Source organism: Lotus japonicus, chromosome 1 (assembly GCF_012489685.1).
Source record: "Lotus japonicus ecotype B-129 chromosome 1, LjGifu_v1.2".
In the NCBI taxonomy this organism is placed as follows: Eukaryota; Viridiplantae; Streptophyta; class Magnoliopsida; order Fabales; family Fabaceae; genus Lotus; species Lotus japonicus.
In genome coordinates, this window is record NC_080041.1 from 11887221 (window position 1) to 11901670 (window position 14450).

The window sequence follows — 14450 nt, forward strand, 5'->3', positions numbered from 1 at the left end:
TCCTTAGTCAATTCCTGAACTTTCTTCTTCATAAATTCGTCCAAATCGGTAAACACTTGTTCAAGTTTCACATAGGTTACATCAGAAAACTAAGCGTGAAAAAGAAAATAATTATTTAACCCAACTTAAAAACTAGGGTCTTACAGGTAGCGCTTGATGTGAGGTTATAATCTGAATTTTTATTTGATACATAGCCCAGAGTTTGAGTGGTGCTAAGAGACGCACTTGATGTATATGCACATCTGCTAATGGAGACATAGCCCATTGTTTGGGTGGTGCTATAGAGATGCACTTGACGTATCTACGTGAGTGTGAAGGTTTAGGCCACCTTCTATGTATGAAAGACTTGGCAATCTTTCTACAACACTCATGAGCAACCTAAGGTGAAAATGAAAGGCCTAAAAATGTAAGTGAAAATATATTATTGCGAGCCTTTGGGAATTTAAAGATCAGAGGTGTGTTGTAGGGGTCTTGTCCCGAGTCCAACAAGTTCAAGAGAAATTCACTTACTGGGCTTGTGTCATTGCCTCACTTTACTATGTGTCAATTCAATTCTTTGGACATTAATACTTAGGTAGTGTTTGGCCCAGCTTCTTTTTTACTTTTAAGTTAAAGTTGGGCCAAACACAATTTTTAATAGATCTTATAAAATAAGTTACTTATTTTTTTACAAAGGAAATATAAAAAAGTAACTTTTAAGCAAAAAGTTAAATGAGGGAGCTTTATTCTAATAAGCTGTTGAGAGTTCAACCCTTCCGTTACTTTCGTTTCTTCCTGCTGTTGAGCCGCACAAAACTTATTGACCTCCATCGTTCTCTTCTGGTATATTCCTTCTTTTCTTTTCCTCTCCCTTACTTACGTTATTCTCGTTTCTTCCCTTGCTGGTCTCATCACGTTTTTCTTTTCATGTTTTCTTTTCTTCTTCTCCTTATTTGTTTCTTCACGGTTCTCATTTCTTCTCCTTTGCATCTCTAAAAAGCTCCAATAGGTTGGCACCTGGGCGGTTTCGGTGGAAGGCTTAGTGCGTTTGTAAAGTTTAAGAATTTGAAAAGGATATCAGGTGCTATTCCAATACGCAATAGTTAAAGAAATCAATTCAATTCAATTGAATCCAATAATGAATTGATACAGATTTGAAAACCTCTCTTTTGGAGCACACGCACCACCAACTATCAATGAAATTCAATTCAATTTCTAACAAAATCAAAGAAATCATATAGCTCCGATATGATATTCACCCTATGTGATTTTTGTTCTGCAGTGCAGTAGTTTTAGGGGCTTAAAATCAAAACTTTGAAAAATATTTTACCAAACAACTTTTAACTTAAAAGTAGCTTTTAAGCTATTAAAAAATGAAAACTGACAAACAACTTATGTCTTTTTTTTAAATATCTTATTGTAAAGTTTAAACTTAAAAGTAATTTAAAAGCTGCGAAAAAGCAGGGCCAAACGATACCTTAAGCTCAAACTCTTCTATTGCCCAGAAATTTCCTTCTTCATTGCTCAGAAAATTCTGTTTTTATTAAATTCCTTCCCTCGATTGATTTTCATTAGTGGGGGATTGAGAGATAATGAAAATCAGACATATTTAATATGAATTAAAAACTAATTTAGTAGAGGAAATAACATATCTTCATTTACGTAAGAATTTCCTAAGACATAAATCTTAATAATAACTATTCAATCACCATGATTTTCATCGGTTTCATTTGCCAAATTCAAGTGGGCATTATGGCTGTTAATTGCCATTGATTCTCCTTGTCCCTGTGCAAATGAATTGGCTGTAATGGAACACGAATATAAAAAGAACCCAGCCATTGTTTTTCCAGTGTGGGTTAACATTATTCACTTTTCATTTCCTTTGCCCTATTCCTATTCTTCTAGGCAATATTTTGTGAAGGCTCCAAGGCTTTCTACTCCGAGTGCATGAGTTAGATTGCTGGCTGTATTAACCATGGGAAGCAAAACCGGCAGTTCGGATTTGCACCGGAGTCCGCCGGAATTTTTGCGTTAGGGCAGTGGCTTGCCACGACACATGAATTCCTCTCCTATTTCCAACATACTCCTGATCTCTCACAATAGTGCATGGTCTTGAAAGATCTTCTGACATCGTGGTGAGGTGCTGACACAACAGAGAGAGGTACCAGTAAAGTCACTCTGATGCTCAAGTCAATTTATGAGAGCGTTGAGAGCGAAGTTCAAAGTCATATATAGCAAAATGAAGATCAAACTTGTATTAATTATAGGCGTCGTAAGGGTTGTACCCAAAGCATTGAACTTTTGAAGAAGTCTTTAGGTCCACTCGGATGTAAAGTGGACGAGGCAAAACTCGTTTCTGGTCATCTTGGCTGGCCAACATAATGTCCATACCTAATAAATCTTTTAAACCGACCAAAACACTCGTGATGAAAAAAAGTGAAATATAAAAGAATGAGAAGAAAATGAGCTACATAGAGTTTAATTGAATTTGGAGACAGGTCAAGGGCTTTGGGGCCACATGACAAGCACTGCTAATCGCTTCTCAACTTAAAGCACTACTACATGTAAAATTCATTTGCTTGAAGAAAATCTTCTCTTTTTATTTATCTTTGGCAGCTTGTGTCTTCTTCACAAAGCTTGTGTAGTCCAAGAGGGAGACATTAGAACTACATATATCACACTCGAAGACAATTTGTACACTCTTTTGTCCAAAAATTCTATCTCACCTAGGACCCCATCTCCGTGTACAATTTCAATTCGACATGACATTGCATTAGAAAATTTCAAGTCCATGTACCCTTATATTTAAGAAAAACGATGACAGAAAAACCACACATATTATTGCCACTAAGTTACGACAATTGTTGGGGTCTAGTTGAACACTTATGAGTTTCTACTGACCTAAATTATTTATTGCACTTGGTACTTTTCTTTGATAATTGATTTGTGTTGGTCATCTGCTATTTATGATTTACTGTGATATAGGCTTCATGGATTGAAAATGATTGAAGAAAATGGTCTTGCGTGACAGTGTACATGTACGCCTATAGCTATCTTATTCTGAAATTTTGCTTTCTTCATTAGAATAATGGAGGAAATAAGAATAAAACTCTAGAATCTTTGATTATAAAGATTCTCAGACCACTGTAAAAAAAAGAAGAATATTCTGAAACCTTGTAACTTTGAAACTGTTAGTTGTGGACCTGAATAATTTTATACTATCTAACAGTTTGAGTAATAGTAAAAGGGTCTACTCAATTCAATAATGACCCTTGGAAAATATCAAAAAATAGAGTAATGTAAGTTTTTGTGAATTTCATTTGTGGGTTAAATCCATAAAGGAAAAAGATGCTTGAAACACTGAATGGTGGTGATATCCATTGACAATAACTTTTAATTGCAGCTGTTTTCATCTGTCAAAATCTAGAAGGTAAAGTGTTTTTCTACTTTGTAGAAGTTAAAATTGTCACAAAAGTGAGCGTAGAGATGCTCTCAGTGGTTGATGTATCTCTACTCTATGCTGATGCAACTTTACATAACTGAAAAAGGTTCCGCATTAAACACTACACATACCACATTTTTTCTCACATCATATATTTGATATACTTCTCTCTCTTCTTTTCCTTCCTATCCTCACTCTGGGCATGCACTATGAATATACTTTTATTATGGTTGCCGCGCGGCCCGAAGTCAAATTACATGTTCACAAAACATATTTAACATATTCAAGAAAATAATTTTGAAACCATCAGACAATGTTGACATTCAATCGACATATGCAAATTCTAGTGGATAAAAACAAAATGAAATGTGTTAAGTTAAAAAAACACTACAAAGAACTAATTTTTGGAATGCATTTCTAAATTCTAGGTTATATACTTATATAGTTTCCAAAATGTCATTTTAAGAAATACATTTCTCACTTTAGTTTTTTATAGTCTTTGTTACAGTACACATTATTGATTGTCAAAAATGGCCAAAAAAATTCAAATGTTAATTGAGTGTCAAACTCACCATATTCAAAAATCCGGGACCTTAGTAAAAATTGTGCATATAAACAATATTCTTCTTGATAAGATATTGACATAATAGATCGCAAAACAAGAGGGAACACCTTCATAAATATTTGTACTCATAACTTGCCTTCCCTACATTTAGATTAGTGTAAAATTCTTTTGTCGTTTAGGGGCAAATGAAACCAGCTCATTCTTTAACAAGAGTGGGGTTTGGGGGTTGGAACCATGTGATGAAGAAAAGTTTGGTATGGGCTTAACCTTAATTAGAACGTTGGGAATCATGTGCTAAGAATAAGGACGTAAAACAGAAAAAATTAAAGACCGCGCGTTTTATTTCAATTAAAGATAAGCAATGTTAGAAAACTTCAATTTTGAAAGTCTTCAATTTGCACATGCGTTGATTTCGTTACAAGAAGTGAGTCTCGGCGCAACAGTAAAATTATTATCGTAAGTCTTTGCAGTAATATATATAATCACAGGTTCAAAACGTGGAGTCAGTCACTTGTAATGAAAGATAATGTAACCTAAACTCTAAAGTACTAAATCCACAAAATGGATCCGACTGATCTCTAAACCTTGCACATAATGAGAGTTTTCTAGTATCATGTTTTTCTTTTATATGTATGATTCCATTACCTATAGAACACCCTGTGTGACGCTCAAAAGTGATGTAAAGAACTTCCTAAATAAAGAGAACACCTTTCACTGCCTTGGATTCTAATTCAGGTCCAAAAGAGGCACGTGTGTTTTGGAGTACAATTGACTCTAAACTCAATGGTTTTAAATTGCCAGGCCACATGCTAGCTATACTTCAATTGAAGCTACACTGTTGTGGTTTAGGACTCCCATTTAATTGTGATTTCAGTTACATTTTCATGCAATTTCTATCAATACAACTACAATAGTAATTGCAAAACACAAGGCATGTCCCCCAACAGTAACTACAATTTACAAGTGTATTAGTTAAGATCTTCTGTCTTAATTTTCTGTCCCATTTTTATGTCTAACCAATGAAATTTTACCGTGTCAAGTTTAAAGTATTTTTGTAATTAGTTTGTAACCAACGCATCCAGAATTTTTAAGTGACTGTTAAAATTTCACTCGTAAAATAGGAAATGAGATAATCCGTCATAAAAATGTTGTGACTGTGTAACGAAGTAAAGATGGAGTCAATTCCAGCACTCTTATAGCAATGCAGAACTGTTTGGTTCAGAAGATCATGTACATGACAACTCAAGTGTGGTCAGAAAACTATGAGTGTTCAATGGGTGGGGGAAAAATGCTTTATCAAAAGGTGAAATTAATTTTGTTGAATACATGTCATGATCAAAATTAAAAAAAAAAACTTTCCAAATGAGGTAGAAGTGATTTTTGGCCAAGTTAAAAATGCATGTACTCAGTACTGTTTTATTCATAGTACTGATAAATTACTAGCTAGCTTGCTTCCACTGTACATTTTACCTAATTATGATTCTTTATTTTTGCAACAGTGACATCCATCTTCAACTTGTAAAGAACAAGAATATGCGGATTTGTATAGCTTTTGGGTGAGGTTACTTTCTTTCCTTCCTTTAATTTCTAAACCAGTAATGATATACATACATATTATTTTTATGTGACATTCAATAGCCGTACATTTTACTGGCGGTTTTATTCCTTACAAACATTAATTATTTTCTACAAACATTAGTGACGGTTAAAAACTAGCACAAATCTGTGTGTTGGAAACTGATCGACCGAAATCGTATATCCATAGATCATTTCCATTTCTAGATCCCATAAAAATTTAAGTTACTTGATTAAAATTAGGAAATTAGCTTACATACTGAGGATGAAAAAAATTCTTAATTATCCACATAAAATTGCATATTAGTGTTTCCTTCAATCTATACCAAACTTCTTTAATTTTTTTTGTCAAATATACCAAACTTCTTGAAAGCACATAATAGAAACACTGAACAGATTATAATTTGAAAATCTTAATGCAACAGCTGCAAAAGAGAGTCTTCATGTAAGTATTTCACCTACTTCAAGTAGGCATTTAACTTGCATGTTGAAGCAATTCTGTACTATATTGAGTGGCCATCACTGGAGGACTCTAAAGTTTTGAATAACAAAATTCTATTTACACCCAAATACACTCACAGATCCAAAGAGAAATAGAAAATATAGGAGAATGAACTGAAACAAATGATAAATGATATAACAAGAAAAGAAAAAAGAGTAAACATAAATGAAATGAAAGAAAAAGTTTATGTGAATCAAAAAGTTTATAGGTGAGGTGAGTACTGTACATACACTGATCACTGACAGTTTTTTGACATTCATGAAAAAGCACACTGCTAAATTATATTATACAGCAGCCATAGGATGAAAGGCACTTGGTTCCAGAATAACAATCATATTACTATAGTAGCATCCAGTCCCTCTTGACTGAAGAATTGGATCTGTGTGGAGATTTCAGATTTGAGATACTAATTCAACCATGTTCATCAGTCATCAGCAAAGCATGAATATTGCAGTCATCAAGATAAAGCCTATTTTTGCAAAAATTAAGGGTATATATTGGACTCTGGAAGAAAAGAAAGAAAGCTAAGTTGTATCTAATTGTATGTTTGGATCAATCTCTCTTACTTCATAATTAATTATGTTACCCGGAAGTTTTCCCAAAATTCATTTTAATTTTAGAATTAATTGTAGAAAAATTTCCAATCTCGAACGATAAGTTGAAAAGAAAAAAAGGAAACAGGAAGAAAAAAAAAAGACTAAACTAAATTGTCTTGCCCTTGGTTAGTGCAAGAGTATAACAAGGCAAATAATATAAACTTACATGAATTATGCCACTCTCTTTCATCTCCATAATGCAGTTTTGCCATGGGAAATGCTTTGAAGTAAATGGAGTCAGAGTTTGTCCACCAGAACGATCATAGTAGAAGCCACCAGAGGATGAATCCAAAGGGATAGCATGATCTCAAATATTGTAAAAATGGAAAAATAGATCAAGATTTGGGATCAATGCGATCCCTTTGGATGCCTCCTCCAGTTGCAGTTGAATTGATCACCAAAACTTCACCTCTTTCACACCTTCTTCTCAATTCTTCAACAGGGTTCACAACTATATATACACAGGCAAGCTCTGGCTTTTGTGTGTGAAGGAAAGAAAGAAAGTGTATGGCTCTGAGTTTTAGGCTTTTTTGAAGGAGAGGCTTTCAATGTAAAAGAGAGTTGGTGCTTATATTAACAACAACAACAACAAAGACTCTCTTTCCATCCATCATCATTTCTTTTCTTTCTTTCTTTTTTTCATTCAGAATTTCCATAAATTGGTTATATTCATTATGATTTGCAGAATAATCTGCAAAATGCTTACACAAAATTATGATATTTATTGAGATGTAGACCCCATTCCATAACAATTCAGACACACGGAAAGAAAATTTACACGACAATGGGTCACCATCCATTATTGGAAATTCTCCACATCTTGGGCCAGCAATGTATATTAGAATTTTATTCTCTGTCTTAACAAAATTATAAAAAGTGATTTTATTCTCTCTCTATTTTTTTTTGTTTCCTCTTTATTTAAATGAAAGGGTTTGTGGTCCAATCCATGTTCTCTCTTCCCACTCACACACACATCGAACACTTTATTAATACTTTTTTCACAAGGTATACATTATAAAATTTAGGTCACATTATTTATACGCATAAATATACTTTAGCAATGATATGAATGATCATATGATAAGAGATACTTGAAGAAATCGGTTAGAAGTCCCACATTGGCTAGAGATAGAGCCAAGATAAGCTTTATAAGGGTAGTGCAAACCTCAACTCTTGAGCTAGCTTTTGTGGTTGAGTATAGGCCTCCCAATTTCTAATATGGTATCAGAGCCTATCCTAGATCCATTTGTTGTGGAGACCACCCATATTTGGGTCACCCGTTCCATTTGTTGTGGAGACCACCCATATTTGGGCCACCCGTTGTTGATCCCACGTTCCAGTCTGTTCAATCCTGGACGTGAGGGGGTGTGTTAGAAGTCCCACATTGGCTAGAGATAGAGCCAAGATAAGCTTTATAAGGGTAGTGCAAACCTCAACTCTTGAGCTAGCTTTTGTGGTTGAGTATAGGCCTCCCAATTTCTAATAAAATCCAAGTTGTATACAGGTCAAAGATGCTTAGTTAAAATAAAGCATATGACTAATCACTTAATTAAATGTTACAATATTATAATTCATTAGGCTGTATATTTATTTTCTATGGCTAATGATCACCTTATGTTGTATACAGGTCAAAGATGCTTAATTGAAATAATACATTATGACTAATCACTAATTAGATGATACATTATAATTTGTTAGGCTGTATATTATTTTTCACTATTGCTAATGACCTTATGATTTTGTGCTGCCTAACTTCTTTTTAAAAGTATTTGATACCATGTTCCATTTCTAGTAAGTTCCAATGTCCACACTCAACTATCTTTTTCTCATCCACTTACATCAAAATCTAAGATCTCATTATTTTTAACAGAAAAAAATATACTTTATTAATTGATTTCCTCTGTTTTTCTTACTTTAAATTCACTTGTGTATTTGTTTTTTTTGGGGGGGGGGGGGGGGTGTAATATCCACTAGAGATCAGAGAACATATGGGAAAAGGTTTGAACCAAATTATTGTTATTAATTACTTTCAACAATATTGAGGCATATATAATAATTAATATATAAATAATTGCACATCTTGTTATATTATCACTTGTGTTTTCTTCAACTTATATTGATTGTTTTTCATGGATACAGTAACAAAGCTATACTTGTAGGCATTGGGAGCTTAGGCCCTGAAATAGGTTCTTTCTATGGATGAGTCCAGAGTTCAATATGGCTATCACATGTCTAAGACAAAAAAATTAATCATAAGCTAATATTGGAATTTCCTATTTTTATAGGGAATTTTTTTTTTTAAAAACATAAATAGTTAAAGAATCACTTCAAATAACCATAATGCATGTGATTAGTTCAAATGGTATAAATTAGATTTAAGTAAATTCTTGAGGTCCTCATAGAATAGCTCAACTGGTAAGAGGTAGGGACATAAGGGTTGAGTGCGATAAAAGGTGCATGATCCATGGTTCGAACCCTGAGGAAGACTAATTTACTAACATTACTAACAACTAACATTTCCTTATAAGAAAAGTAAATTCTTGAGGTGCGGATCAGTTAGTAACACAGGTCAAGCTTGTGGGAAGAGTTCTCAAGCTCGATCCTTGCACAATACAGAATCTGTACCGGATAATTTTACAAAATAATAAAAATTAAGAAAATGTATTAAGTTCAAGTACACTTTTAATGGAAAGAAATCACACTAGAAGAGTTAGCCTCATGAGAATTATGTGAATGTTCTAGACTGAAATAAGATTGCATCATGCGGAGAATATGTGTGTTAGATGAAAAAACACTTAAAAAATATTATTCATAAGGAAAAAGAATATTTTTTTTCTTAGATCTCTCCCTTTTAATGGGCAGACAAATACAAGGGGCACCCCAAAAAGAAGCATTTGTTTCCTTCCAATTCAATACTGTAAATTTGCACATGGGTAGGCACCATTATGTGTATATTAATCTAGGTGTGTAGATCCTTGCATATCTTTTCCTTTCTTTCTTTATATCTTCTGTAAATATTTTCTTGCACATGATCAAGGCTAATAATCAATAGGTCTTAAAAGAATTCAATTTCTTCAGCCAACAGTCTCATCATACATGCTTGTCAAATGTTCCTTTCATTCGTAAAGTTTGAGGTCTAAATTTGTCTTCCTTTATTGTGCAAACAATGAAATCAACGACTTCAACTTTTATCAAATTAATCTTCACGTGAAACTGTCCTGTGAGTCTATACTATTACCCATGTTTAATTCTGCAAAATTATGAACACTTTTTTTTTCTTAAACTCTCAGTGTGATTTTCATTCATGTCTTGCGTGATCTTCCTTTTGTTAGAGGAAGATATAGATTATCATTTGCACAAGACGGGTAGAGCAGACGTATGCAAATCTTCAACATGTAAAGGCAGAAGCCAGAAAGGACACAGATTGAGATTGGGGCATACAAGGTATATAATATATATCCAGCTGAATGTTGAGAACAATGGTTTGCAAATGATTTTAATGCCTACTTATATAGTTGGCACTCAAAAATGGTTATTTCATAACGGCTACAAACGCCTAAGTCGAAAAGACACGCTAGCCGATTCACGAGTAGCATGTCTCGCACACAGTTTGCTAAGTCAGAGCAAATAGTCGAATGAAAAAGAATCTCGCACATGAATGAGGTTTATGAGCGAATGAGCAGTGGCGGAACCAGAAACTTTAGGAAGCCTAGGCAAATTTTTAAACCGCAAATTCACACACACCACAATATATAAATAGTTATAAACCCAAATAAAAAAGACTCGTCATTTTACCAATAAAAATATAGCTAATTTTGGTTCCATTTCGTTAGACAATACAAGATAAGAAAAAGACACGTCCAAGAAGACAATACAAGAAAAAATAGAACATACCAATAGTGTGCTAAGTTTTTAGAAAACTATGAGGCAAATGCTCTCTTCGAGTCTTCTTTGCGGCAAAAGTTCGAAGAATATCAAGATCACTAACTGACTTGAATATCTCCCGCTCGGTGTAACATATCATCAAGTCATTGAACCACTCATTGTTGATCTTGTTGCGCAATTTAGACTTGATAATCTTCATTGCTGAAAAAGCTCTTTCAACAGATGCTGTCGACACCGGCAATATCAAAGCCAACTCAATAAGTTTGTAGACCAATGGAAATAGCAAATGTTTCTCAGTTTGAACCATCTTCATAGCCAAACTTGCAATATCATCACAAGTAGAAAAGGAAGCATGCCTTTTCACTTGAAGTATATAAGTGGCAAGTTGCTCCTTTATTGTTCCACGGTCATCATCAGAAAAGTCAGCATGATAAATAGTAGCAAGACGAGCAAGCTTATCAACATTAAACTTGGAGAAAGAGTTATTGGGGTCAAGACATGAGAAGCAATCAAGCACAATATTAGTTCCTTCACTAAAACGGTGATCCATCTCCACACATATTTTGTCAATAGCAACATAAAAAATCTCTGCACGATAATAGTGAAGATTAGTGATAGTCCTCCCTTCTTTCCTTGAACGACCCCGAACCGGTATTTCTTCATCCATATTTGGCACCGGAATACATTGATCACCACAAAATTCTTGGACATCACCAAATAAATCATCCCAACCACTATCTCTCAATGTCTTCAACCTAGCTTTGACATCATGAACTAATTCTATGGCAAGCACAATATTAAGATCTTTTTGTTGCAAGATTTTTGAAAGCTCATTTGTGATACCAAACAACTTTAACATAAGCTTCAAAATGAAAGCAAATTCAAAGCTCTCCATTTTTAATATCAAACCTGCTGCTTGAGATGGTCCACGTGCATCTTCATCAACCATATTAAGCACCGTTAACACAGAAGACCACATTTGATCCAAACGAACCAAGGTAATATGATGTGAACCCCATCTAGTATCGCCGGGTCTAGCGAGATTAGATGATTGGTGCAAGCCCCTTCCTGTAGATATGTCACCTTTCTCAAGACGAGTCAAAATATCTTGGTGTTGTGACTCCCTCAATTCATCCCTTCTCTTACAAGATGCACTTGTTGTGTTCACAATCAAGGAAATGTACTCAAAGAAATCATGAATAGCTGAACAACTACTAGCAACAGACACAACCACCAATTGCAAACGGTGAGCATAGCAATGAACATAGAAAGCATAAGGGTTTTCATCTAGAATTTTTCTTTGCAAACCATTAAATTCACCTCTCATATTTGAAGCTCCATCATATCCTTGTCCTCGTATCCTTGAAACAGATAACTTGAAACGATCAAGAATACGATAAAGAGCAACTTTTAGTGCCTCGGATGTAGTATATTTGACATATTGTAGAGCAAGAAATCGTTCCACAATCTCCCCTTTGTCGTTCAAAAACCTAAAACAAAAATACAACAAGGTTAGTTGGCGACATGGAGAACAATGAGTGTAATAGAAAGTACAACTACTAACCTCAACATCACCGCCATTTGCTCTTTGACGGATATATCACGTGACTCATCAATAAGCACAGAGAATTTTCTATCACCAAGCTCTCCCATAATCTTAGTGGTAACTTCATTTGCACAACACATTGCAAGCTCCTTTTGAATGGCACCGGAAGTCATTGTACAATTTTTTTCACCACGGTCATAAGCATCTCTCACTTTTTCCAAAATAATTTCTCTCCATCTACTGATCCATTCCCAATTCCCTTTTCCCAATCTCCAAACAATTTTCCTTTTCCCAATTGACAATTCTCTTCTACTGATCCATTCCCAATTTCTCTCCATCTTCTCAAGTAAACACAATAGCAACCCTCACGGCCTCACTCACTCTCTGTCTCATCTACTCTTCACTCACAACCCTCTCTCACACAGCCACCCACCCACCGCCTCACTCCCTCACCTCACCCACACGGCCACCCATGACCCACCGTCCCACCGCCTCACCCCTCCCTCACGAGTCACGGCCTCACTCACAGCTTCAGCGACACACACAAACACAACCCTCTTCACTTACAAGTCACAAATCACAGATTCATAGACAGAGTCAAAGAGGTTTTACCTCTCAAAGAGAAAGAGACTTGCCACAAAGAAGGGAGCAAGCCACCAATCGATCAACAGCAGTCCACAGACAGAGGTGAAGGAAGCAAGCAATGAAGCAGTCAATGGAGAGTGAAGGAGCAGTAAGCATCGATTGATTAGGGATTTAGGGTTACTTTTTCCCCTTTCTATTTCTGAAGAGTATAGTTTTATGATTAGGTCCCTGAATTTTGCTCCTACCTTTCAAATTTTGCCTAATTACTCTTTTTTTTTTGGCCCAAAAGCCTACCTGGTCCAAAGAAAATTTTTTTTTTTTTAATGGAGCCCAGGCACAGGCCCGAGCACGCCAGGTGGTAGTTCCGCCTCTGCAAATGAGTAATGCTTGTTGTTATAGGAAGTCTGAGCCACGACGGAACGTAAGAAGTACAATGTGGCACTGTTAGAGTGATTTGGATTTCATGTATTCTTATATGCTTAATTATTTTGTGATTGGTTGTTTTATCATTCTTTTGTTTTGTTTCCTAATGTTTACCACTACTATGAGCAAACACTACTAGAAATTCGCTGTTTAGCGACGGATTTAGCGACCGAAATATTTCAGTCACTAATAGCGACCGACTTTGCGACGGAATCCATGATATTTTGGTCAAACTCCAAGTTTGACTTACTAGCGACCGATTTAGCGATCGAAATATTAGCGACCGAAATTTCCGTCACTAAAAAGTAAAATAAACATAATAAAGTAAAGTAGCGACTGAATTAGCGACGGATTATTTAGTGACCGACATATCCGTCGCTAGTAGCGACCGATTTACCAACGGAAATATTAGCGACTGAAATTTCCATCGCTAAAGTAGTAGAATAAAAATAACAATGCAAAGTTGAGACCGATTTAGCGACCGAAATTTTCATCGATAAAACGTAGAATAAAAATACCAATGCAAAGTAGCGACCGAAATTTCCGTCGCTATGAAGTAGAATTAAAATAACAAAGCAAAATAGCGACCGATTTAGCGACGGATATGTTAGCGACCGCTATATCCGTCGCTATTCTATGAAAAACATATACTTAAGTGTGTTAAAACTCTGAAACCCAATCTAATTCCCAAACACCTCTCGATTCTCTCTCTCACGAAACCCTACCGCCGCTGCAACGAGCTCGACCTTGTGGAGGAGATCGTCGTCGCTCCTACCGATCTCGCACTCACTCCTCTCTTTGATTTCGCACCTCCGTCGAGACGTCTCTGTTCGCGACCACCATACTCTCTGTGGCATCGTCCTTCGTCTTGCCGTTCTCCGTGGCGTCGTCTTCCATCGTACCACTGCTCTACATCACGTCGTTCTCTATCATGCTGTTACCGTTCTCCGTCGTTGTATCTTGTATGCATTTTTTGCTCTTTCTCTATCTCTCGCTCTCTGACAGGTTCTCTTTATTTCTTTGTTAGGGTTTCAAGTGAGCAATGTTGAAGATGCTCCGAGTGAGGGCAAGTTTGGCACGTCCCCTTCAATCTGGGTCTTTACTACTTTATTTGTCTGATCATATTCTTTTTTTGAGAGGTAATTTTTCACTTTCAGCAATGTTTTATATACTTATTTACACAAGATCTGTTGTTAAATGTTTGAGTTTGTTGAATGGGCTTCTAATTGAATTTAGTGATTAAAGTAATTGAGGCTTTGGCTTACTATTTTCCAACTGGTTAAGACTCAAGTTTGTTTTTTCAGCTTTGTTGTAATCTTTTCAAGGTTAATGAAAATGGCATCCCTGGAATA

General features: G+C 35.4%; 1 protein-coding gene and 1 long non-coding RNA gene across 3 annotated transcripts; both read right to left on the bottom strand.

Moving 5' to 3' along the window:
• Positions 1 to 4226: 4226 nt before the first annotated feature.
• LOC130733637 (uncharacterized) lies at positions 4227 to 7401 on the bottom strand. Of its 2 annotated transcripts, none has more exons than XR_009017514.1 (2): positions 6826 to 7401; positions 4227 to 6532 (listed from the first exon to the last, which is right to left on the bottom strand). It is a non-coding gene; the product is annotated as an uncharacterized LOC130733637 (long non-coding RNA). The 2 variants fall into 2 exon arrangements; XR_009017515.1 differs by having other exon boundaries at positions 4227 to 6567.
• Positions 7402 to 10518: 3117 nt separating this feature from the next.
• LOC130733638 (uncharacterized) lies at positions 10519 to 11895 on the bottom strand. Its single transcript, XM_057585868.1, has one exon. The coding sequence runs from the start codon at positions 11869 to 11871 to the stop codon at positions 10564 to 10566; it is 1308 nt and encodes a 435-aa protein (XP_057441851.1). The 5' UTR covers positions 11872 to 11895; the 3' UTR covers positions 10519 to 10563.
• Positions 11896 to 14450: the final 2555 nt, after the last annotated feature.

Bases quoted from the DNA above. Each gene is read 5' to 3' on its own strand.
- LOC130733638 (XM_057585868.1), bottom strand. From the start codon at position 11,871: ATGAGAGGTGAATTTAATGGTTTGCAAAGAAAAATTCTAGATGAAAAC.